Here is a 27536-nt window from a genome sequence, read left to right as displayed (position 1 = left end):
AACACTGAAATAAAAGTGATTTCCTCAGAATTTTTTTTTTCCCCGAGTCAGGAGACTGGCCTACGTTTTGGGTGAATATCTCAGAAGTAAATCAGCATAAATGCTCGCAGAGAAGGCACGAGGCACGAAGTCCTTTGCACTTTCTTAGGACCCATGGTTAGAAAAAAGAAATTTGGCAAAATAACTGAACAAAACGTAAGTACAACACAAGAGATATGCTTCCACGGCGAGGTAACCATGTGCACTGTGGTGTTTGCTGCACCAACTACTGGCAGCGTATCTGAAGCTTGCTCATAACTCAGATTTTGGCTTGCAATTCAAAGCAAACAATCAACCGAGTGACGGCTCGTAACTCGGAAAACTCATAAGTTGGGGCACTCGTAAGTCAAGGTACCACTGTATAACAATACGTACAAGTGTGGGGAATTAAAACACAAGTAGTATTTAGTTTATACTTATCACTATTAGATGGGTGGTAAACCATATTACCCAGTATTATAATACTGCAGTTAAATTTGCAGTAAGCAGCATAACTTGTAAGGAATTAGAGGAAGAGCAGGAGCAGCATTAGCAGCACGATATTCATGGCTAGTCAGGAATACAACAGCAATAAAACAGTTTTTTCCTTCTACCCATTCTTCCTCATTTCTTTCTAATAATTACATTCAACACAACTACAATATTCTGCATTCAAAATTTACAAAGTCTGTAATAATTGAGTAATGCAATTTGTCCCAAGGTGTTTTCAATATTTAAATAAAATTGATGCATGACTGAGCTGACATTAAACAAAATGCTTAGGAAAATGAAGATGTCTGATTACAATACTGTACAAATAAGATAAAAAAAAAAAAAATAGCCAGCTAGAAAAAAGGTAAGGAATCATTGGAATAGTTATTACTAATTTAGTATGCATGTAGCAAAGTGCAAACTCAAGTTGCAGGGACTAAGCTGAAATGTGTTTTTCAGCAGTGTACTAAATACGGAATTAATGTAACAAAGACAGCCACAATAGAGAAAGTGCTTGACGAGATAAGATTTGAGATGTATGCCCAAGAGGTGAGAGAATATTTTGTGTAAAATTAATTTCAAACATTAAGAAAAAGAATGAAAGCTATTGATTTAAAATAATATAAAGTAGTGGAACATACTGTGTGTACAGTATTGCACATGGAAATCTTGACCAAGCAAGTACTACTTAAATGAGTTCAATAGTACACTAGTGTTTTAAGAGAAAAATTAAACAAAATTTACTTTAATAAATGATGACAATATAACTGAATTAATGTAATTCTAATGAAAAGCCAATGTTTTTACATATACAGTAATAAAGTTTTTATGAGCAGTGCTGATTTTGCAGCTTTTAATTGCAAAATGAATTAACAACTAAAAACACTACTATTATATTTCAGTAATGAATAAACATTTAATACAGCATAGCCCAGTATATTTCAATTGAATAATTACAGTTTTTAAAAAGGCATTTGCCTATATGAGTAATAAGCTGTTACTCTTGAGCCACAAGCTACCCAGGCTGCTTGTGTCTGAGACAACAGACTGCTTGTCTCACCTGGGATGACTGACAATCATTTCCATATTGACATTGGAGGCTTCAAGGTTAAGCACCTTAAACTTGGTGTCAGGCCACAAAACTTCCAACCTGTCAGCATAGTAAATAAATGTTCAACTTTACATACATCAGAAGAACGTTCTGGATAATTAAAAGACAAAAAACAAATATTTTCTTAATTTCATGAATACAGATATACAGGAAAACCCTGATCTAACTAATTGGGGAAATAATGGATAGAATCCGCTGGGGTAAATTGATTTTTGAAACAGACAAATCTATTGGTTACAAAGTTGTCTGTTACACTGCAATCCACTGGATAACTGATTTCAGAAAGGGACAAAATCTGTTGGTTACAGAATTGTCTGTTATTATTATGTTCATGGCAAAACAATCTCATTATTCAGATTTGCCAAACAACTGGCACTGCCAGGCATTCTTTACCTCATCTTAAGCCATTAAACTGAGGTTTCACTGTATGATGAAGGAGGTTCTAATAAGCTCACTAAAGAGTACTGTCATCACAAAGAAAATTAGATGATAATGTTTATAATTTTTTAACGTGCTGGCCATCTACAGAGGTAGGATAATCCTAAAAAGAAGAAACAATTCACCACCATTCACTCTATCACTGTCTTGCCAGAGGTGTGCTGATACTATGGTTCAGATGCCCCTCTAAACTGCAAATATCCCTACCCCTCCCTCAGAGTACAAGCACTAGTTTCTACCTCCAGGACTCAAGTCTGGCTAACTGGTTTCTCTGAATCTCTTCACAAATGTTACCTTGCTCATACTCCAACAGCTCGTTAAGTCACGAAAACCACTTGCCTCTACTCCTATCTAGCAGGCTCACATATGCCTGCTGGATGTCCAAGCCCCTCGCAGACACAAAACTTCCTTTACCCCCTCCCTCCAACTTTTCCTAGGGTGACCCCATCACCTGCCTTCCCTCCACTAAAGAGACATACACCCTCTAAGCCATCCTATTTTGTTCCATCCTCTCTAAATATCTAAACCACCTCAACAATTTCCTCCTCATCCCTATGGCTAATACTTTAAACCTGCACCTCGTCCTAATCTCCAAGCTACAAATTCTCTGCATAATATTTACACCACACATTGCCCTGGGACATGACATCTCCACTGCCTCCTCCTCCTTGCTGTAACATTCACAACCCATGCTTCATGCCTGGATAACATTCGTTGTCTCCACAGATGCCTTAATGCACCACCCACCTTTTTTACCTCATCAAGTCTATCGTTCACCTCCTCTTTCATAGATCCATCTACCACAACTCCACTCCCAAATAGTGTATCTGAACACATCCACTTCCTCCATACTCTCTCCTTCCAATCTGATATCCAATCATTCGTTACCTAAATCATTTGCTACCTTCATTATCTTGCTCTTTCCTATGTTCACTTTTAATTTCCTAATATTACATACCCTCCCAAATCTGTTCACCACCCAGGGAAATACTACTGTTCAGCCAAATGAATATGAAATGAAAACCTGTAATAGTTTCACACAATACTGGTGCCTTTTCTTTGTCTCATAAACATGCAAGATAACAAGTACATCTTGCTACTTCTACTTACACTCAGGTCACATTACACAAATTTAGATAACTGCTCTACTAACTTATTTTGATCCATCCTTCCTACAGAGGGAGAGAGAGAGAGAGAGAAAGGGAGGGGGAAGGGGGAGAGAAAAGTAGTCCTAGATGCTCACCCTATTCAAGCACTGTACCTAATGCTTGCTTAACATGTGAATGTAGTGAAATTATAAATATAAATTAAACAGTTTAAATTAGCAGCTTAATGAATTGAAACTTACCTAACCGGAATGTCACAGTCAATGCCAAAGTGTGCTACAGGTTCCATTTGACAGAGGTACCCTGAACCTGTATCAATAATTCGAGCCTGACGTCCTCTGCTAGTGTGCAGGGTGACTTTGGCACCTCTAGCTGGGGCTCCTTGCTGAGTCAGCACCCGCACACGTAGCCATCCTCTGTTAAGTGCCTTGAAAGACAACATTAGCACAGGTGAATTATAATGGAGCTATATGAAATAGCATATAATACAAAGTTTAAACACTTTAAACTGTAATTACAGTGGAACCTCAAAAATTGAACTTAATCCGTTCCAGGAGCTAGTTCTAAATTCGAAAAGTCTGAAATTCGAAGCAATATTTCCCATAAGAAATAATGGAAATACAATTAATCCGTTCCAGAAACCCAAAAATATTCACACAAAAAATACATTTTATAGAGATTAATTACAGTTTTACATACAACAAATACTATAGTTTTTAATTATGTATAGTAATACATATAAAATAACATTTTTACTTACCTTTATTGAAGATTGGTGATGGCATCTGGAAGATAGGGAGGAGGACAGAGGGAGTTGGGGTTAGTGTTTGGAAGGAGAATCCCCCTCCATGAGGACTTCAGGTAAAGCCCTCTCTGTCTTTTAATGCCACTAGGACCAGCTTGAGAGTCACTGTACCCCTGTCTCACAAAATAAATGTCCACAGTCCTCTGTTTCTGGCACCTCTTTAACATTTCCCTAAAATAGGACATGGTTCTGTCATTGAACTTGTTGCAAAGATGGCTTGTTTCAGCTTGCTCAGGGTGGTACTTCTGCACAAACATTTGGACATCAATCCACTTGGCACAAATCCCCTTAATCTTTGAAGAAGGCACCTCATCCACTCCCTATATTAATACCTTTCGCAACATCAGCTTCCTTGATTTGTTCTTTCTTTGACAGGATAGAACCGATGGTCGACTTGTTTTTCCCATACATCCTGGCAAGCTCAACAAGTCTCACACCACTCATACTTCTGTATTATTTCCTTCTTCACATCTACGGTGTTTCTCACTTTCTTTACCACAGGGGTACCACTAACAAGTTTCTTTGGGCCCATGGCAGCTTATTTCACAGTCCCACAAGCCTTAAACACAACATAATAATCGTAAAATGCATGAATGAGAGCACAGGTTAGTGTTCACTCAAACATAAACAAAGCTAGACTGCTCACGGCGCCTGTGCGGGGATGCAGACAGAGCGGCAGAAAGGTCCCATACCCGGCGGTCCAAAAATAGGGGCGCGTTCGATAATAGGGACACAGTTTGTCCGAAAAAATGGTCCTATTTTCAAAGCGTTCGATATGTGATACATTCGATTTTTGAGGTTCCACTGTATTATTAATAATAATAATAATAATAATAATAATCACAAACAAACAGTAAACCCATGAGGATCATGCAGCACAGAGGAAAATGTATCGAGACAAAAGAGCAACAGGTGTAAAGCATGAATGCAAGATCCTGTGAATTGGAGGCGAGAGCAAACCAGACACAGAATGCAAAATGAATGGCATGAAGCTGCAAATATCATAGAGATGACAAGTACCTGGGGTGAATATAACATCAAACAGAAATACACACAAATCACATAACACCAGTAGCACATGCCAGATTGACAAACCTCAGAATAACAATCACAAACTTGAAAAATATATCCTTCAGTACTTTATGTTTAAACAAGTTAGGCCAATCACTGAGCAAGCAACTGGTCAGCAACAGGAAAAGCTCAAAAAAGTTCAAAAGTTTGCAAGTAGGCAAGTACCAGAACTGAGAATGGTTAAAGAAACTGAACCTGATGACCTTGGCAGAGAGAAGGACAAAGGGAATCATGATTATGAAATGCAAAATTGTGTGAGAATTGGATGGGCAGATAGGGACTGACTGTTTTAAGAGGACCAAGATCAAGGGGCCAGGAGGGAGATGAGCCACAGGGATGTAATAAAGTACTTATTTAGTCTCAGGGCAGTTGAAAAGTAGAATGACTTGAATGAGGCAGTGGTGGATGCAATACCCAACTTCAATATTAGATATAAGGAACAAGAAGACATAATCCATTGTTTTTGTGGTTATTGAGTGCAACTGCGAAATAAGTCACAATGGGCCCAAAGAAAGTTCCTAGTAAAGTTCCTTTGGTAAAGAAAGTGAGAAACACGATGAAATTTAAGTTAGAAATTGTTGAAAAGTATGAGAGTGGTGTGCTTGAGCTGCCAGGATGTATGGGAAATCCAAATCAACAATCACTTCCATCCTGGCAAAGGAAGTAGAAATCAAGGAAGCTAATGTTGCAAAAGGGGTAAATGTGCTAACAAAACAAAGGTCACCAATAATCGAAGATATGGAGAAGTTATTGTTAGTGTGGATCAACGAAAAACAATTAGCGAGAGATAGTGTTGTGGAGTCGATCATTTGTGAAAAGGCATGTGGATCTTGTAAAGAAAATGCCTGGAATGAGTGCTGCTGTTAGTGAATTTAGGTCCAGCAAAGGCTGGTTTGGGAGATTTAAGAAGCGTAGTGGCATACACAGTGTTGTAAGGCATGGCAAGGCTGCAAGTTCTGACAAATGTGCGGCCGAAGCATTTGTTGATGAATTCAAGGGGTACGTAGAGGCTAAAGGATTCCTCCCCCAACAAGTGTTCAATTTTGACAAAACAGGCCTCTTTGGAAGAAAATGCCAAAGAGGACCTACATCACACAGGAGGAAAAGGCACTGCCAGGATACAAACCTATGAAAGACAGGCTTACTCTTGTTCTGTGGTAATGCTAGTGAGGATTTCAAAGTGAAGCCTTTACCGGTGTATCACTCTGAAAATCCCCAAGTGTTCAAGAAAAACAATGTCATCAAGAGTAAATTGTGTGTGTTGTGGAAAGCTAATAATAAGGCATGGGTCACGAGACACATTTTTATTGACTGGGTCCATGAAGTATTTGGCCCGAGTGTGAAAAAAATTACATACCTCCAGGAAAATAAATTGCTACTCAAGTGTCTCCTGGTACCAGACAATGCTCCTGTTCATCCTCCAAACTTGGTAGACCAATTGTCTGTGGAATTAAGTTTTGTAAAAGTGAACACTGACTTGACCCTAAGAGAGTTCTGGAGGAATCACTTCAATATCCTCCACTGCATAAGCCTTATAGGTAAGGCTTGGCAGGGAGTGACTTCCAGGACTTTGAACTCTGGTTGGAGAAAATTGTGGTCAGAATGTGTCCTCGACAAGGATTTTGAAGGGTTTGAGTCTGACCCTGACGACCCTATGCCTGTTGTGGAATCTGTTTTGTCTTTGGGAAAGTCCATGGGGTTGGAGGTGAGTGGCGAGGATGTGGAAGAGTTGGTGGAGGACCACAAGGAAGAGCTAACCACTGAAGAGCTGCAAGACCTTCATCTGGAACAGCAACAGACCACAGCTGAGGAAATTGGTTCAGAGGAAGAGGAAGAGAGAGGGAAGAATATGCCTTCTTCAGTGATTAAATTAATTTCGTCTATTAATATTTACAATGACTGTATCAGATCAGTGTAAGTACCTGATAGATTCCAAAGTGCTCTGATTACAAGATGGATAAATGTGTACATAGTGTACCAACATGTGTGTACATTTGTGTATGAGTATGTAAGTGCATTGTGTACATATGTGTATGTACATGTGTATGTATATGCACGTGTACAGGTGTGTGTACTCATGTACATGTATGTGTGGATATGTACATTGTGAATGCACATGTGTGTACATATGTGTGTGTGTACATGTGTGTGTGCATGCACAAGTGTGTACATGTGTGTGTGGGAGTGTGTGTACATGTGCTCAGCTATTTGTCCTCACCTATTTGTGGTTGCTGGGGTCAGTTCACTGCTCCTGGAAACACAAAATATATTCCAGAATTTATAATGTGTGTGTGTACTCACCTATTTGTGGTTGCAGGGGTCGAGTCACAGCTCCTGGCCCCACCTCTTCGCTGATTGCTACTAGGTCCTCTCTCTCCCTGCCCCATGAGCTCTATCATACTTCGCCTTAAAACTATGTATGGTTCCTGCCTCCACTACATCACTTTCTAGGCTATTCCATGGCCTGACTACTCTATGACTGAAGAAATACTTCCTAACATCCCTTTGATTCATCTGAGTCTTCAACATCCAATTGTGACCTCTTGTGTCTGTGTCCCATCTCTGGAACATCCCGTCTTTGTCCACCTCGTCTATTCCGCGCAGTATTTTATATGTCGTTATCATGTCTCCCCTGACCCTCCTGTCCTCCAGTGTCGTCAGGCCGATTTCCCTCAACCTTTCTTCATAGGACAATCCCCGTTGCTCTGGGACTAGTCTTGTTGCAAACCTTTGCACTTTCTCTAATTTCTTGACGTGCTTGACTAGGTGTGGATTCCAAACTGGTGTGTGTGTGTGTGTGTGTGTGTGTGTGTGTGTGTGTTCTCAACATACTTTCAACATACTGGCCATATCCCACTGAGGTGGGGTTTCCCAAAAGGAAAAACGAAAGTTTCTCCTTTTACATTTAGTAATATATACAGGAGAAGGGGTTACTAGCCCCTTGCTCCTGGCATTTTAGTCGCCTCTTACGACATGCATGACTTACGGTGGAAGAATTCTGTTCCACTTCCACATGTGTGTACATGTGCTCAGCTATTTGTCATCACCTATTTGTGGTTACTGGGGTCAATTCACAGCTCCTGGAAACACAGAATTGCAGAAAATATCTGCCTGGATGATGACTAATAAACTTACCCTGAATACTGATAAAACCTATTTCATTCAGTTTGGAAACAAAGCTGCAAATGATCCGATTAACATAACGCTAAATGGATCATCAGTCACAAGACTCACAGAGAGAAAATTCCTAGGTATCCACCTTGACAGTAGCCTTAAGTTCTGGACACACATACAACAAATCACCAAGAAAATCTCCAAGACTGTAGGCATACTATCAAAGATAAGGTACTACGTTCCACAATCAGCTCTCCTGGCACTGTACCATTCACTCATATACCCTTATATATAGAATTTGTGCATGGGGATCAACAACATCCATTCACCAAAAACCCCTCATAACCTAGCAAAAGGCAGCAGTAAGAATGATAACGAATTCCCACTCCCGCCAGCACACTTCACCAATTTTCAAAAGTCTGAATCTGCTCACCATTAAGAACATTCATACTTATTCATGTGCCTATTACATACACAGAACAATACACGCAAACATAAACCCTCCACTCAAACTTCTCACCAACTTAAAAAGGACACATGACCACAACACAAGACACAGATCTCTTTTTGATATACCTCATGTCCTTATCACACTGTGTAAAAACTCTATGCACATAAAGGGCCCTAAAATATGGCATTCATTACCAGAAGATATTAAAGTAACCCAGTCTGAAAATCAGTTTAAGACTTCTCAAAAGCCACTTACCCCTTAAACTGTCCAAACAAATTTACGTTCACATGCATAGTGCTCCAAAAGTAGATCTACATTTTTTTACATACACCTACCATCCGACTTACGACCGAGTTTGGTTCCGAGAAACCGGTCGTAAGTCGAAATGGTCGTAAGTCGAACTTTACTACTGAATATCAACAAAACATTTTTGTTGTGCAAGACTGGTATACAGTACCGACAAGATGAAAGTTAAGACACTTGTGCAACATCTGGTTATCTTTATTGTAAACATTTTGCCATCCAGTGGCTTTATCAATACAAATTCTTGGACATAATTAGAAAACAGAAGAACTACAGTATATACAAAAGATGAGGTAATCAGTCCCTCAGCCTTGGAGGTGGTGTTGTAATAGAAACAGGTGGTGTTGTAAACACCACCTCCAAGGCTGAGGGACTGATTACCTCATCTTTTGTATATAGTTCTTCTGTTTTCTAATTATGTTCAAGAATTTATATTGATAAAGCCACTGGATGGCGAAACGTTTACAATAAAGATAACCAGATGTTACGCAAGTGTCTTAACTTTCATCTTGTCGGTATTGTATACCAGTCTTGCACAACTTGTCAGGCACTGCAACATCATGGTATCTTGATTCAGAGGACATCTACAAGACCTTCTTCACGACTTCTACAACTAGCCCATCAATTTGGGAAGGACCTACTTCCACTGGGGAATCTTGCCTACCAGTGACTATGCCCTCGTCTGCTACACGTCTCTCTTCACTGACGCCTATATGAACGCCAGTCTCCTTACCTGTGCTTCAGAATCTCTACAACCACTGTGTTGTAAACACCACCTCCAAGGCTGAGGGACTGATTACCTCATCTTCTGTATATAGTTCTTCTGTTTTCTAATTATGTCCAAGAATTTGTATTGATAAAGCCACTGGATGGCAAAACGTTTACAATAAAGATAACCAGATGTTGCACAAGTGTCTAAACTTTCAAAACATTTTTGTAATGACTTTATTTTATTGTTTTATTTTGGTATTTCACGTTTTACTTTAAGTTTTATGCTGTTAGTACTGTATTTTATACTGTAAGGTTTAGGATAAACACTTTGTACAACACAAATAGTTGTTTATTTCCCAGAAATTTGGCATAAAAAACACGGTCATAAGTCGAGTGGTCGTAAGTCGGACGGTAGGTGTATTTTCAAATATAACAAAAAAAAAAGTAGATCAAAGTTTTTTTACACGTTTTCAAATGTAAAAAAAAGAAAAGAAGATCTACTTTTTTTACATACTTTCAAATGTTGAAAAAACGTAGATCTACGTTTGGACAGTTTAAGGGTTAATCATCCTAGACTAAACGCTAAATACTCAGTACACACATACTCACCTATGTACTCTCACATCATAACTTCAACAATCACTTTGAACCTTTTATCCATTGTTGACAGGAATATAATTGAACCATTGTTTTCACAAAAAGCATTTTAGACTATTCTTTCTTTCAACGCACAGGCCGTATCCCACCGAGGCAGGGGGGCCCAAAAAGAAAAACGAAAGTTTCCCTTTTTAAATTTAGTAATTTACATGGGAGAAGGGGTTACTATCCCCTTGCTCCCAGCATTTTAGTCGCCTCTTACAACACACATAGCTTACGGAGGAAGAATTCTGTTCCACTTCCCCATAGGGATAAGAGGAAATAAACAAGAACAAGAACTAGAAAGAAAATAGAAGAAAACCCAGATGGGTGTGTATATACATGCTTGTACATGTATGTGTAGTGTGACCTAAGTGTACGTAGAAGTAGCAAGACGTACCTGAAATCTTGCATGTTTATGAGACAGAAAAAAGGACACCAGCAATCCTACCATCATGTAAAACAATTACAGGCTTTCGTTTTACACTCACTTGGCATATATCCTTTGTCTTATACAAATTTAATTCACTTATTAAGAATCTACTGTTCAACTATGAAATAATTACTGTCCTACTGTACAACTGTGATAAAATCCTTAGTGTTAAGTAGTCTGTAAGCCAATTATGTTAAGTTGGCCCATAATGCCTAGGCATAATAGAGGCTCTCTTTGCATTGCAACCCACTATTGTAAATATAAAATCTCAATGTACTGTTTGCAAAGACATAAAATAAATAAATAAAATAAATAAGGTAAGGTAGGAATGGTCACCAGCAGTGATAGTGGCAGCCACTTTAAGTGGCAAGTGGTTCACAGTTCAGGAAGAAGGAAGATGAGGAGAGTTAATAGAGAAGATGTGAAGGTAGGAAATCGATTCTCTGTTCTCCAAGATGAGTGTACTTCAGTGGTTAGTGAGGTTGAAGGTACCACCGATTCCTCTGCAAATCAAGGTAAGAATATTTTAATAGTAGGCGATTCTCAGGTAAGATATATGGGCTGTGCATTTTGTAACAGAAACAGAAAGGTCAGACAGAGAGTGTGTCTTCCTGGAGCTGGTGTTGGTGACATAGTCAGCAGGTTGGATAATATTATGGCAGGTAATGGGAACAAGCCCATTATCTGTCTTAGTGCTGGGGGTAATGACATTGGGAAGGGTAGGAGAGAGGAGCTGCTGGATAAGTACAGGTCAGCCATAGAAGTAGTTAGGTCTAAGGGAGGGATCCCAGTCATATGTAGCATAAATAACAAAAAAGGCACAATACCGTGACTGGAACGATACACAAATAACCCGGACATAAAAAGAGAGAAGCTTACGACAACGTTTCAGTCTGACTTGGACCATTTACAAAGTCACACTAACCAGAAGTGGAGCAGGACGGCTATATATAGGCAGGAAGAGGTGGTGGTAGTAGTAGTAGTAGTACAAGAATGGTATATAATACCGACAAGATGAAATTAAGACACATGTGCAACACCCGGGCATCCCTATCGTAGACGTTTCGCCATCCAACCAGCCACTGGATGGCGAAACGTCCACAACAAAGACACCCAGACGCCGCACATGTCTTAATTTCATCAGTAGTAGTAGTAGTAGTAGAAGAGGTAGTAGTAGTGGTAGTGGTAGAAGTGGGGAATAAGGAGGACGAGCCAGTGACATACAAAGGAAGGGGAGCACTGCAAGGGAGCTAGGTGCCCACAGAGGGAGAGCAAGCGCACAGAGGTGCGTGAAAGGGGAAGTGGTGAAATAAATGAAGAAGGAAGAGAAACACGAGACAGAAGAGAGAAAGACAACCCAGAGGAGAAAAAGGAAAGAGGAAAGGGGAAGAAGGAGAAGAAGAAAAAGAAAAAGAAAAAATGAGGAGTCAGGTTAAGTCATGGGTGTTCTGAAGTTTGGAGCATTTTACAATGTAGTGGGAGAGGAAGGCATCTACAGAGACGAAGCCAGGGCTAAGATTCATACAAGGAAAGTTGTGTATTAGAGAGGATTCAACTAGACGGCGACTGTTCGAGTTGGAAGTAGGGAAGACAGTTTTAGCAGAAGACCAATCAATAGGATGGCTATGATCTCTGACGTGACAGAAAAGAGCATTGTTAGTGTCGGCAAGCCTAACACTATTTTTGTGCTCCCTAAGTCTGTCAGAAAGAGATCGACCAGTTTCTCTGAAGTATTGAAGAGGACAGGAGGAGCAAGAAATAGAGTAGACACCAGGAACATCTGTCCATGTCCATGATGTCCATGTCTGCTGCTCAGATACAGGTTTTTCCTTTTCCGTTTACCGAAAACCTATGCACAGTGGCATGTACATTCACTACTTTTCCTATCATGCTTCCCCTGTCAAGAAAAGTGTTCTTATCTCCCTCTTTCTCCATGCTCTGTGATCCTCAGTTCCTTCCAGCAGAAATTTCCACAATTCATAATTCGTTTTCCCGTCTTGGCTACCCTTCCCATTTCATAGACTCTGCCCTCTCATGTGCTAAACGTAATTTCTTCTCTCCCAAACTCTCTACTCCTGGGAACTCTTCTATCCTCTGCCTTCCCTACATTTCCAGTCTTTCTAATCTCAACAATTCTCTCCGTCCCTTAGACATCAAGCTTACCTTCCGCCAGACTAACACTCTTCGCACTAATCTCGTTCATACCTCTCCTCCCTCTACAGATGTTCCTGGTGTCTACTCTATTTCTTGCTCCTCCTGTCCTCTTCAATACTTTGGAGAAACTGGTTGATCTCTTTCTGGCAGACTTAGGCAGCACAAAAATAGTGTTAGGCTTGCCGACACTAACAATGCTCTTTTCTGTCACGTCAGAGATCATAGCCATCCTATTGATTGGTCTTCTGCTAAAACTGTCTTCCCTACTTCCAACTCGAACAGTCGCCGTCTAGTTGAATCCTCTCTAATACATAACTTTCCTTGTATGAATCTTAGCCCTGGCTTCGTCTCTGTAGATGCCTTCCTCTCCCACTACATTGTAAAATGCTCCAAACTTCAGAACACCTGTGACTTAACCTGACTCCTCATTTTTTCTTTTTCTTTTTCTTCTTCTCCCTCTTCCCCTTTCCTCTTTCCTTTTTCTCCTCTGGGTTGTCTTTCTCTCTTCTGTCTCGTGTTTCTCTTCCTTCTTCATTTATTTCACCACTTCCCCTTTCACGCACCTCTGTGCGCTTGCTCTCCCTCTGTGGGCACCTAGCTCCCTTGCAGTGCTCCCCTTCCTTCGTATTTCACTGGCTCGCTCTCCTTATTCCCCACTTCTACCACTACTACTACTGATGAAATTAAGACATGTGCGGCATCTGGGTGTCTTTGTTGTGGACGTTTCGCCATCCAGTGGCTGGCTGGATGGCGAAACGTCTACGATAGGGATGCCCAGGTATTGCGCATGTGTCTTAATTTCATCTTGTTGGTATTATATACCATTCTTGTACTACTACTACTACTACTACCACCACCTCTTCCTGCCTATATATAGCCGTCCTGCTCCACTTCTGGTTAGTGTGACTTTGTAAATGGTCCAAGTCAGACCGAAACGTCGTCATAAGCTTCTCTCTTTTATGTGCGGGTTATTTGTGTAACATACGTAGCATCTTGCCTAGAAAGGGAGTGGGCAATGAATGAATGTCTAGGGCAATTGGTATAAATTGCTGGCTAGACAGGTACTGCAAGGAACTTGCAATTCCATTCATTGATAACTGGGACCTATTCTTTGGCAAACGTGATATGTATGCAAGGGATGGGGTTCATCTCTCTGGGGATGGAGTGGTTGCATTAGCCAATTCAATTGAGAGGGCAATAGATGACTTGTCTAGGAATTTAAACCGATAGATTAGAGAGGTATGGGTGTTTTTGGGAAACAATCAGGCTGCAGCATTAGGGTTAAAACCAGCAGTTATTACCGGGATACCTCAGGGATATGTTTAAAAGACAATATTCAAAATAAAGTTGCAAGTAATGGCAAATCAATTGATCAACAAACAAAGAGAGATAGTAGAGGGCAACGAGTGACTAGCTCCCTTAAGGTTTACTATACAAATAGTAGGAGTCTAAGAAATAAGATAGATGAGCTAAAATTACTTGCAAGTGTAGGCAATATAGATATTATTGGTATAACAGAGACCTGGTTCAACCTGAAAGATAGAGAAATGCCTTCTGAATGCAACATACAGGGTTATAAACTATTCCACACTGATAGGGTCAACAGGAAGGGTGGTGATGTGGCGATGTATGTCACAGAAAATTTAAATTGTTGTCTTAGACATGATATAAGATAAGAAACATCAAACACAGAATCTGTTTGGCTACAGTTTCTCGAGGGACGTGACAAATTAATTGTGGGTGTGATTTATAGGCCCTCAAACCTTGATAGGGAGGGCAGTAAGCTTTTATGGGACGAAATTCATAAGGCATCTAGATATGAAAATGTTGTGATAATGGGAGATTTTAACTTTAGACAGATTGATTGGAACAATATGACAGGAAATCTTGAGTCTAGTGACTTTCTTGATACGGTTCAGGATTGCTTTTTAGAACGATTTGTGACAGAACCAACTAGAGGAAACAATCTGCTTGACTTGGTTCTTGCCAACAAAGATTCACTAATTAATAATCTTGAGGTTAATGGTGAGCTTGGGGAAAGTGATCACAAATCACTTAGTTTCAATATATCATGGAATTACCCAGATAACTGCAATCAAATCTCTGTCCCAGATTTTCGCTTGGCTGACTTCATGGGACTGAAAAATTACTTGGGTGGGCTAAATTGGGATGTCCTGACTATGGGTCAGGTAGGTTATCTTGGTTGCCAATATGACGTTTTTCAGAGCATAGTACTAGCTGCCCAGACAACTTTTGTTCCGAGTAGGGAAATTAGATCTAACAAAAATGATCCCAAATGGCTGAACAATAGATTAAAACATCTCATTGGTCAAAAGAGAGGCATATATAGGCGTATCAAAAGAGGGGATGGGCAGTTAAGAAATCAGTATATTCAATTAAAGAGAGAAATAAAAAAAGAAATAAGAAAAGCAAAAAGGGATTATGAAGCTAAGGTCGCAAGGGATTCAAAGACTAACCCAAAAGGGTTCTTTCAGGTATACAGAAGTAAGATTAGGGACAAGATTGGCCCACTTAAGAGTAACTCTGGTCAGATCACTGACAGTGATAAGAATATGTGTGAAATTCTAAATACCTATTTCATCTCAGTTTTCACCCAGGAAAATACTAGTGATATTCCTGAAATAACAGATTATGTAGAACAGGATGATAATAAACTATGTACGATTGCGGTAACTAGTGACATGGTCCTCAGACAAATAGAGAAACTAAAACCTAACAAATCCCCAGGTCCTGATGAACTGTTTGCAAGGGTGTTAAAGGAATGCAAAGAGGAACTTAGCATACCTTTGGCTAATCTTTTTAACATGTCACTACAAACTGGCATAGTGCCTGATAAGTGGAAAATGGTAAATGTAATACCTATTTACAAGGCAGGTGACAGGTCCTTGACTTCGAACTACAGACCAATAAGCCTTACCTCCATAGTGGGAAAATTTATGGAATCAATAATTGCAGAAGCAATTCATAGCCACCTTGACAGGCACAGATTGATTAATGAATCTCAACATGGTTTTACAAAGGGGCGTTCCTGTCTTACGAATTTGCTAACTTTTTTCACTAAGGTGTTTGAGGAGATAGATCATGGTAATGAATATGATATTGTGTATATGGACTTCAGTAAGGCTTTCGATAGAGTTCCACACCAGAGGCTACTGAGGAAACTTAGGGCACACGGAATAGGAGGAGAAATTTTTTCCTGGGTAGAGGCATGGCTGACAAATAGACAGCACAGAGTTTGCATAAATGGGGAGAAATCAGCATGGGGGCACGTCACAAGCGGTGTTCCTCAGGGGTCAGTGTTGGGCCTGTTGTTATTCACAATTTACATAAACGACATAGATGAGGGAATAAATAGCGACGTAAGCAAATTTGCTGATGACACCAAAAGAGGCCATCCAATTAATTCTAATGAGGACATTAGAGCACTCCAGGATGATTTGAATAGACTGACGCAATGGTCGGAGAAGTGGCAGATGCAGTTTAATATTGACAAATGCGAAGTTCTAAATGTTGGACAGTTAAATAACCATGCCACATATAAACTAAATAATGTAGATCTTAATACTACTGATTGCAAAAAGGATTTGGGAGTTCTGGTTAGCAGTAACCTAAAACCAAGACAACAGTGAATTAGTGTTCACAATAAAGCCAACAGAATTCTTGGCTTCATATCTAGAAGTATAAATAATAGAAGTCCTCAGGTTGTTCTTCAACTCTATATATCCTTGGTTAGGCCTCATTTAGACTATGCTGCTCAGTTCTGGTCACCATATTACAGAATGGATGTAAATGCTCTGGAAAACGTACAAAGGAGGATGACAAAGATGATCCCATGTATCAGAAATCTTCCCTATGAGGATAGACTGAGGGCCCTGAATCTGCACTCTCTCGAAAGGCGTAGAATTAGGGGGGATATGATCGACGTGTATAAATGGAAAACAGGAATAAATAAAGGGGATGTATAGCGTGCTGAAAATTTCCAGCCATGATAGGACTCGTAGCAATGGTTTCAAGTTGGAAAAATTCAGATTCAGGAAGGATATAGGAAAGCACTGGTTTGGTAATAGAGTTGTGGATGAGTGGAACAAACTCCTGAGTACGGTTATTGAGGCTAAAACGTTGTGTAGTTTTAAAAATAGGTTAGATAAATACATGAGTGGGTGTGGGTGGGTATGAGTTGACCTGACCAGCTTGTGCTGCTGGGTCTGGTGCAGTGCTCCATCCTTGAGTGGAGATGACCAGGATGGGTGGGTCATTGGGATAATCCGGGGGGTGGGTCATTGGTCTAATCCGGATGGGAAACATGGACCTGCTCCGCTTGGGTCAGTAGACCTGTTGCAGTGTTCCTTCTTTATGTTCTTAAAAGAACAGATAAAGAAGATATCTTAGCACCTGCAACAGGAGCAACAAGAGACCACAGTTGTAAACTGATAAAAGAATGGAATGGATAGGATAAGAGAAAAATGATCTTTTCAAATAGTGGTTGACCAATAAAATGCATTAAAGGAAAATTTAAACAAATTACATGATGAGCAGACACCACAAGCATTGTTCTGCTCCTGTAGCTACAAACAGTTAATTTACAAATACATACAGTAAGCAATAACACACACACACACACATATATTTTTTCAAGCATTTTAATCATAAAACCCTTTGTAGAATGACCTTATCTGTTAGTGGTGTAAAGATGCTTAAAGGCTCTATTGTTGAATCTCCGTGAGTTAATATCATCTCCAGGATGCCGTCTCCATTTAAGTCAGTCACAGCACAACCTGAAAAAATTAATTTTTTTTTTTTTTTACTGCATTTTAGATTTGATAACGTTTAATATTTACAGTCTATATTACATACAGCATATACAAACGTATGTATTTATTTACTGTATGTATGTATGGATATATACACTTGCACACACATGCACATCATCTCTAAGTGGGTCTTGAGAGAGAAAACAGAGGCGCTGTGTGTGCCACTAACAACAATCTTCCAAACATTTATCGAAACAGGACAACTGTCTGAGGTGTGGAAGACAGCAAATGTAGTCTCAATATTTAAGAAAGGACACAAACAGCATTAAACTACAGACCAGTGTCACTGACAAATATAGTATGCAAAGTCATGGAGAAGAATTATCAGAAGAGTGGTGTAGCACCTAGAAAGGAATGAACGTATAAACAATAACCAGCACAGTTTCAGGGAAGGGAAATCCTGTCACACACCTATTGGAGTTTTATAAGGTGACAGAAATAAGACAAGAGAGAAAGGGGTGGATAGACTGCATTTTCTTAGACTATAAGAAGGCTTTCAACACAATTCCACACAAGAGATTAGTGCAAGAGCTACAGGAGTAGGCAGGAATAACAGGAAAGGCACTGCAGTGGATCAGAGAATACCTGACAGGAAGGAAACAATGAGTCATGGCACATGATGAGGTGTCAGAATGGGCACCTGTGACAAGTGGGATTCCACAGGGGTCAGTCCTAGGGATGGTGCTATTTTTAGTATATGTGAATGACATTACAGAAGTGATAGATTCAGAGGTGTCCCTGTTTGTAGACAATGTGAGACTAATGCAAAGAATTAAATTGAATGAGGATCAGGTAGGACTACAAAGGGATCTGGACAGGTTGCAAGCCTTGTCTGGCAACTCGTTCCTGGAGTTTAACCCCACCAAGTGCAAAGTCATGAAAATTGGGGAATGTCAAAGAAGACTGCAGATGGAGTACAGGCTGGGGGGAGGGGGGCAAAGACTGCAAACCTCACTCAAGGAAAAGGATCTTGGGGTGAATACCAAGCACATCTCCAGAGGCACACATTGAATAAATAACTGCTGCAGCATATGGGTGCCTGGCAAATCTAAGAAAAGCATTTCATCACCTTAGCATGGAATCGTTCAAGACTCTGTACACATGTATGTCAGGCTCATATTGGAGCATGCAACACTAGTATGGAACTCTCACCTGGTCAAGCATGTCAAGAAATTAGACAAAGTGCAAAGGTTTGCAACAAGACTAGTCCTGGAGCTAAGGGGTATGCCCTATGAGGAGAGGTTAAAGGAAATTGACCTGATGACACTGGAGGACAGGAGGGATATGGATGATGTGATAATGACATATAAAATACTGAGAGGAACTGACAAAGTAGATAGGGACAGGATATTTCAGAGATGGGACACAGCAACAAGGGGTCACAACTGGAAGATGAAGACTCAGATGAGTGAAAGGTATGTTATGAAGTATTTCTTCAGTCATAAAGTTGTCAGGAGGTGGAATAATCTGGAGAGTGATGTAGTGGAAGCAAGATCCATACATAGCTTTAAGAAGAGATACAATAAAGCTCACGGAGCAGGAGGAGAGTGGACCTAGTAGCAACCAGTGAAAAGGCAGTGCCAGGAGCTGTGACTCAACCCCTGCAACCACAATTAGGTGACTATACAGACACACACACGTACAAAACAGGAGTTGACACATTTACATTTTGCTGATGATACTGTGCTTTTGGAAGATTCTGAAGAGAAGTTGCAAAGGTTAGTGGATGAGTTTAGGAGGGTGTGTAAAGGAAGAAAGTTGAAAGTGAACATAGACAAGAATAAGATGATGAGGTATCAAACGAGTTAGGAAAAGAAAAGCTGGATATCAGATTGGAGGGAGTATGAAAGAAGTGAATGTGTTCAGATGTTTGGGAGTAACTTGTTGGTGGATGGGTTTATGAAGGATGAGGTAAGCCATAGAACTGATGAAGGGAAAAAGGTGGGTGGTGCACTGAGGTATCTGTGGAGACAGTGAACATTATCCATGGAGGCAAAGAAGGAAATGTATGAGAGTATAATGGTATCAACACTCTTATACGGGTGTGAAGCATGGGTTGTAAATACTGCAACAAGGAGGAGGCTGGAGGCAATGGAGTTGTCATGTCTAAGGGTAATGTGTGGTAAATATGATGCAGAGAATTCAGTGTGTAGAAATTAGGCAGAGGTGTGGGGTTACTGAAAGTATTATTTAGAGGGCTGAAGAGAGGCTATTGAGGAGGGTTGATCATTTAGAGAGGCTGGAGCACAATACGATGACTTGAAGGGTGTATAAATCTGTAAAGGAGGGAAGGAGGGGTAGGGGTCATCCTAGGAAAGGATGGAAGGAGGGGGTAAAAGAGGTTTTGTGTGCAAGGGGCTTGGACATACAGCAGGAATGTGTGAGCGTGTTAGATGGGAGTGAATGGAGACGAATGGTTTTTGGGAATTGACGAGCTGTTGGAATGTTAGCAGGGTAATATTTTGTATAGGGATTCGGGAAAACCGGTTAACCGGACTTGAGTCCTGGAGGTGGGAAGTACAATGCCTGCACTTTATAGCGGGGTTTGGGATATTGGCTGTTTAGAGTGACATCTAAACTGTTGTATATGTGTGCCTCTGCAAAGACAGTGATTATGTGTGAATGATGGTGAAAGTGTTGAATGATGGTAAAAGTGTTTCCTTATTTTCTGGGTCACCCTGCCTCAGTGGGAGACAGCCAATGTGTTGAAAAAAAAATACAGTGGACCCTCAGCTAACAATGGCATCAGCTAACATTAAATCCAGCTAACAATACATTTTAACGCAAAAATTTTGCCTTGGCTAACGCTAAAAAACTCACCCAACGCGATTCGTTCGAGATGCGTCCATGTGTGGCCTGAGTGCGCCTCAGTTGTCCCGTGGGTGCCAGTGTTTACAAGCCAGCCAGTGCAGTCGCATCCACGCATACAATCGGAACATTTCATATTATCACAGCGTTTTTAGTGATTGTACCTGCAAAACAAGTCACCATGGGCCCCAAGAAAGCTTCTAGTGCCAACCCTGTGATAAAAAGGGTGAGAATTAGTATGGAAATTAAGGAAGATTTTGAAGGGTTTGAGGATAACCCTGAGATGCCTATGCCAGTTGTGGAATCCATTGTGCCTACTTCAAAGATTAAGGAAATGTGTGCAAAGTGGGTTGAACTGCAAACCTTTATGGATGAAAATCACCCTAACACAGCTATTGCAAGCCATGCTGGTGACTATTACAGTGACAATGTTGTGGCCCATTTTAGGCAAATCTTAACCCTTAACCCTTTGACTGTCGCAACCCCCAATCCTGAGGTGTTTCCTGGTGTCGCAAAATTTAAAAAAAAAAAAAAATATTTTTTCTTATGAAAAGATAGAGAATCTTTTCCCGATTGTAAAGACACCAAAAAAACGAAATTTGTTGGAAAACTGACGGAATTATGCTCTCGCAAAGTTAGCGACCTCGGCGATATTTACAAATTGGCGATTTCGCCCACTTTGAGCCCTATTTTCGGCTAATTCCATTGTTCCAGTCGACCAAACTCATAGCTATTTCTTTAGAACTCCATTTTTTCTATTGATTGAGTACAAGAAACTGCCCATTTACCGATTTCAACTACCCAATAATGTGGTCAGAAATTTGCAATTTGGCCAATTTCACGAAAATTAAAAAATATGACAATTTCAAAATAAGGTCCAGAATGAACAATGCAGACATTCCTGGCTCTAAAATAACATTTTCTTTGTTCATCAGTCATGTCTCCAGGCCCCTCTGATATTACTCTTGCTTTCTATTTTGAATTTTTATTCAAACAAAAAATAGAAGACTTACTATTATGCAGACTACTGCAATACTGTAATAATTGTATAAATAACATTAACCCATTCATGACTGCATATTAGAATGGCTAGTTGGACATTTATTGGACAATGACATCATTTGTTTACTTTTGAACATCGGCAAAAATCAAACATTTTCCCTACTTTGAGATCCATTTCAAGGTTCTTTTTTTAGTAAAATCAATCAAAATCACCTCTACTTCTATAAAATGTTTTCCATTCTATCAAATGAGACCAAGAAAACGAGAATACAACCATAAATACTATACGAAAATAGACCACAAAATCGGCATTTTAATTAAAAAAATGGTCGGAGTTTTTTTTTTCTCATTATGCACTGCGTGCTCCAGGATTTTTTTTATATGGTGCACACTGACCACACAGACCCATTCTCTCACATGTGGGCCTACCAGCTTTCTCCTGCTTGATTTGAAGCTGCTAGAATTTATGAGTATATATACGTCAAACACAGTACCTCGTAAGACGTATATATACGGCCGCGACAGTCAAAGGATTAAACTGTCCAAACGTAGATCTACATTTTTTCAACATTTGAAAGTATGTAAAAAAAGTAGATCTTCTTTTCTTTTTTTTACATTTGAAAACGTGTAAAAAAACTTTGATCTACTTTTTTTTTGTTATATTTGAAAATATGTAAAAAAACATAGATCTACTTTTGGAGCACTACGCATGTGAACGTAAATTTGTTTGGACAGTTTAAGTTAAATGTTGATGAAGATAGGGAAGCTGTGATTTCGTGTATAGGGCAAGGAGGAATAACATCTTGTAGGAGTGAGGAAGAGCCAGTTGTGAGTGTGGGGGAAGTTCGTGAGGCAGTAGGTAAAATGAAAGGGGGTAAGGCAGCCGGGATTGATGGGATAAAGATAGAAATGTTAAAAGCAGGTGGGGATATAGTTTTGGAGTGGTTGGTGCAATTATTTAATAAATGTATGGAAGAGGGTAAGGTACCTAGGGATTGGCAGAGAGCATGCATAGTTCCTTTATATAAAGGCAAAGGGGACAAAAGTGAGAGTGCAAAAATTATAGGGTTATTATTGAAAGAATTAAGAGTAAGACGGAGAATAGGATAGCAGATGAACAAGGAGGCTTTAGGAAAGGTAGGGGTGTGTGGACCAGGTGTTTACAGTGAAACATATAAGTGAACAGTATTTAGATAAGGCTAAAGAGGTCTTTGTGGCATTTATGGATTTGGAAAAGGCATATGACAGGGTGGATAGGGGGGGCAATGTGGCAGATGTTGCAGGTGTATGGTGTAGGAGGTAGGTTACTGAAAGCAGTGAAGAGTTTTTACGAGGATAGTGAGGCTCAAGTTAGAGTATGTAGGAAAGAGGGAAATTATTTCCCAGTAAAAGTAGGCCTTAGACAAGGATGTGTGATGTCACCGTGGTTGTTTAATATATTTATAGATGGGGTTGTAAGAGAAGTAAATGCGAGGGTCTTGGCAAGAGGCGTGGAGTTAAAAGATAAAGAATCACACATAAAGTGAGAGTTGTCACAGTTGCTCTTTGCTGATGACACTGTGCTCTTGGGAGATTCTGAAGAGAAGTTGCAGAGATTGGTGGATGTATTTGGTAGGGTGTGCAAAAGAAGAAAATTAAAAGTGAATACAGGAAAGAGTAAGGTTATGAGGATAAAAAGATTAGGTGATGAAAGATTGGATATCAGATTGGAGGGAGAGAGAATGGAGGAGGTGAATGTATTCAGATATTTGGGAGTGGACGTGTCAGCGGATGGGACTATGAAAGATGAGGTGAATCATAGAATTGATGAGGGGAAAAGGGTGAGTGGTGCACTTAGGAGTCTGTGGAGACAAAGAACTTTGTCCTTGGAGGCAAAGAGGGGAATGTATGAGAGTATAGTTTTTACCAACGCTCTTATATAGGTGTGAAGCATGGGTGATGAATGTTGCAGCGAGGAGAAGGCTGGAGGCAGTGGAGATGTCATGTCTGAGGGCAATGTGTGGTGTGAATATAACGCAGAGAATTCGTAGTTTGGAAGTTAGGAGGAGGTGCGGGATTACCAAAACTGTTGTCCAGAGGGCTGAGGAAGGGTTGTTGAGGTGGTTCGGACATGTAGAGAGAATGGAGCGAAACAGAGTGACTTCAAGAGTGTATCAGTCTGTAGTGGAAGGAAGGCGGGGTAGGGGTCGGCCTAGGAAAGGTTGGAGGGAGGGGGTAAAGAAGGTTTTGTGTGCAAGGGGCTTGGACTTCCAGCAGGCATGCGTGAGCGTGTTTGATAGGAGTGAATGGAGACAAATGGTTTTTAATACTTGACGTGCTGTTGGAGTGTGAGCAAAGTAACATTTATGAAGGGGTTCAGGGAAACCGGCAGGCCGGACTTGAGTCCTGGAGATGGGAAGTACAGTGCCTGCACTCTGAAGGAGGGGTGTTAATGTTGCAGTTTAAAAACTGTAGTGTAAAGCACCCTTCTGGCAAGACAGTGATGGAGTGAATGATGGTGAAAGTTTTTCTTTTTCGGGCCACCCTGCCTTGGTGGGAATCGGCCAGTGTGATAATACTAATAATAGTTTAAGGGTTAAAGGAACAGGAGGTACAGACCACTATAGACAGATTTGTTGTGCGACAGAGGTCCAGTGACTCTCAAGCTGGTCCTAGTGGCATTAAAAGAAGAAGGGAAGTAACCCCGGAAAAGGACTTGATACCTCAAGTCCTAATGGAAGGGGAGTCCCCTTCTAAACATTAACAACTTCCACACTCTCCCCTCCTCCCATCCCATCAGTCATCACCAGATCTTCAATAAAGGTAAGTGTCCATTTGTATGTATTAAAATTAATATTTCATGTGGTAAAAAAATTTTTTTTTTCATACTTTGGGGTGTCTTGCACAGATTAATTTGATTTCCATTATTTCTTATGGGGAAAATTAATTCAGCTAACGATAATTTCAGCTAACGATGAGCTTTCAGGTACGGATTAATATCATTAGCTGAGGGTCCACTGTATACATGTATATATTATGGATAACAGTTCTTCATCAGGAACTTGCATTAGAAGGATTAGGAATCTGCCAGCCACTTGTCATCACAAGGACAGGGTAGGCTGGAAGAGGTCTGAGGGAAGCGAGGCAGCAGAAAAGCACCTAGGAATAGCTGCCAGACAGTACCAAGGAATACAGAGAGATGTCAACTCAAGATGCTGCTTGCATGAACCATGGTTCAAGTCCCCATCCATTCTTATGTTCATTCTTCATTCATTATGACTTATCTTGGCTTTAAGGAGTATATGGCTTTGAGGGGTATGAGAATAATGTTCAGTGAAAGCTATAATAGTATAGGATGAGACAGTAATGTCACAGATGATGGCAGATGACATAACTATGCAAGAGAAGTGCTAGTTGTAAAAGCATTCTATTAGAATCCTCATGGTCAAATAGCACAGTGCTAGGTCTCTTGCACAGACCGTGGTTCGAGTAGTCCTTGTTCATCCTTCTGTTTATTCACTGACAGTCATTCATTACAACTTCAGTTGTTAATACTATATTTTAATGAAGTAATTAAACCTCAAACCTGCAGTTTGGCAGCCCTGAGATTACCACAGACAGTCACAAGTGATCTCCATAGAGGAAATTACCTGGAAAGATTTGTGAAGGCCACATCTGTGACTCGATCACCTGTTTCTATGGAGACTACCCTACCCCATTGGCAGGCAAATAGTTCTTGTGTCTTCTGAGTCATTACCAATGTGCTGACAATTCATGAATGAATGCAGTAGTCTCAGCATTAAGCTGGTAATCTCAGCACTATCACACTCCAGTTCAAGACTCAATCACTGTAAATGAAGTATTGCATTAATTTATTACAAATTTCCAATAGTTACTGTATGTTACAGGGTTTGCATGTAACAAGTTAAGGCAATCTAGACCATTAAGAATACATATTTCAATTACCTGCAGTTTGAAAACAGGGCTCCAGTGCTTTTCCTATATTTATTTCCTTAATGGTAGGATCTTGGCCATTAGCACCACGCATCACTTGAAAGAGACGATTGGGGGCAGGACTGCGATAAGCAATATTACTCATCAACACCTGTTAAGATTCATATTCATTTATAATAATCACATTATTTTTTCTATTTTTCATAATATGGACAGTTAACAGAGTTTTCACCTACTTATCAGTGCCTATATAAACTTCATATATGAATTCATTTCCTACTTTGTTGACATTTATAATTCTGCTCTTTCTTTTTTTCTTTTAACATGTCTGCTGTCTCCCACCAAGGCAGGATGACCCAAAAAAGGAATAAAATGCTTTCATCATTCAACACTTCCACCATCATTCACACATAATCACTGTCTTTGCAGAGGTGCCCAGATACAACAGTTTAGATGTCACTCCAAACAGTCAGTATCCCAAACCCCTCCTTTAAAGTGCAGGCATTGTACTTCCCACCTCCAGGACTCAAGTCTGGCTAATTAAATACCTAATACATGTATATATTTAATTTTGCAGTTGTGCTATTCTCACAAACTTTCATATTTTGTTGGTGTTGGTTTGAGAGACCATGGTGGAAATATTCACTGGGCATTTTATCACATATTTCCTTACCTAATACAGTATCTACTTCTCCTATACTGGGTATGATCTTGTAGCTCACTTGTGCCCAAAATAGCCTTATTTACCCTACTCACAGATTGTGACTTTGTTACAATACAGGGGAATGCTTTAATGCCAATAATGTGCTTTTGATCAAAGGAATTAGTTACCAACTCTTATATCAAACTTTATTGTTACCACCTTCCCAGAACCTGGTGCTATGTGACTTTTGCAAATTTAGTGCTTCTCCATGAATAAAATAATTATTATTGTTCTGATGTACCAGTGACCAGTTAAGAATATGCATTCTTCTACTCTTGCTGCCTGGTATGCTGCAATGCTTCCTTGCTAATGGCCTGATCACCCAGACTGTTGCTCTTAGCAGCCCACTGGTCACCATATCCATCACAGCTGGCTGAGCTGCATGTGGAGGTACAGATCCAGTTTCATCTTGAAAACTTTTGCCTTTATGGCAATATTTGTTGTATCTGCTGTTGCAAAGATGAGTGTTGAGACACGAATATTGACAGGGTTCTCTGTCCCCATGCGTTCCCCTTACTTTTCATTTGATTTATTTTAGATTTATTCCAATTTCTCACTCCAGTAAGTTATGGGTATATGCAAATTGGGACCTGTCCCTTAAGTACATACTGTATATCTTTCACATATATATTTTTAAGTACAGTGAACCCTTGGGTTTCATTTGCCCTGGTTTTTGTCGAATTCGGTTTTTGACAACTTTTTTCGTCACAATTTTGTCCCAGTTTTTGTTAATCATCTCAACTTTTGTCAAGTTGGCAGTGGTCCACCGTACCGAACGTGTCCGCCCGCGCCCACACAAAGCATCCCATGCGTTCTGGGTCAGTCTGGCTTGGTTTCTCGTTGGTAGAGGGTGGCAGTGATGGTGGTAGAGGGTGGTAGCGGTTGTGATGGTGGTAGAGATAACCTCTCCTCCCTCTTCACTCCTCGCTGTCTACCATATGCCAACAAGAGTCTTCAATAAAGGTAAAAGTGATGTTAAATGTTCATTTATCCATTTCATTAATCCTTATATTTATTTCTCATTGTTTTCTGTATGTAAAACTATAGTTATTCTCTATAAAATATATATTTTGTTAATACTTTAGGGTGTCTGGAATGGATTAATTGGATTTACATTATACTATCTCGTGGGAAATATTACTTCAGTTTTTAATGAATTCAGTTTTTGTCAGACTTTTTGGAACGAATTAATGATGAAAACTGGGGTTCCACTGTATGTATCTCTTCTATGATGGATTATTTTTGGGTAGCTCCACCTCTGTCAGAGGCAGCTTTGGGAATATTAACCAATTTTGCATTCATTCTTCCTGTTTTCATGTCTTTCTAGGGATGACACTCGCTCCACTTGACCTGCCCACGGGACTCTTATCATTTTAGCAAATTGTGTTATTTGTCCTTTAGCATGCTGGGACTTG

The 27536-nt window shown here is 40.0% G+C and overlaps 1 protein-coding gene across 4 annotated transcripts in view; it reads right to left on the bottom strand.

Moving 5' to 3' along the window:
* Positions 1 to 438: 438 nt before the first annotated feature.
* Positions 439 to 27536, bottom strand: part of LOC128692726 (cartilage acidic protein 1) — an 82444-nt gene continuing 55346 nt past the window's right edge. For all 4 annotated transcript variants that reach the window (XM_053782047.2, XM_053782050.2, XM_053782049.2 and 1 more), the window contains exons 10-13: positions 25431 to 25569; positions 17533 to 17639; positions 3408 to 3592; positions 439 to 1660 (exon numbers count right to left, since the gene is read on the bottom strand). In XM_053782047.2, the coding sequence (XP_053638022.1) occupies positions 1567 to 1660; positions 3408 to 3592; positions 17533 to 17639; positions 25431 to 25569 (525 nt within the window). In that variant the 3' untranslated portion in view covers positions 439 to 1566. The remainder of the gene's footprint in view (positions 1661 to 3407; positions 3593 to 17532; positions 17640 to 25430; positions 25570 to 27536) is intronic.

This window comes from Cherax quadricarinatus, chromosome 30 (assembly GCF_038502225.1).
Source record: "Cherax quadricarinatus isolate ZL_2023a chromosome 30, ASM3850222v1, whole genome shotgun sequence".
Lineage (NCBI taxonomy): Eukaryota > Metazoa > Arthropoda > Malacostraca > Decapoda > Parastacidae > Cherax > Cherax quadricarinatus.
The sequence above is the reverse complement of the archived record's forward strand: the minus strand, read 5'-3'. Positions and strand labels throughout refer to the sequence as shown.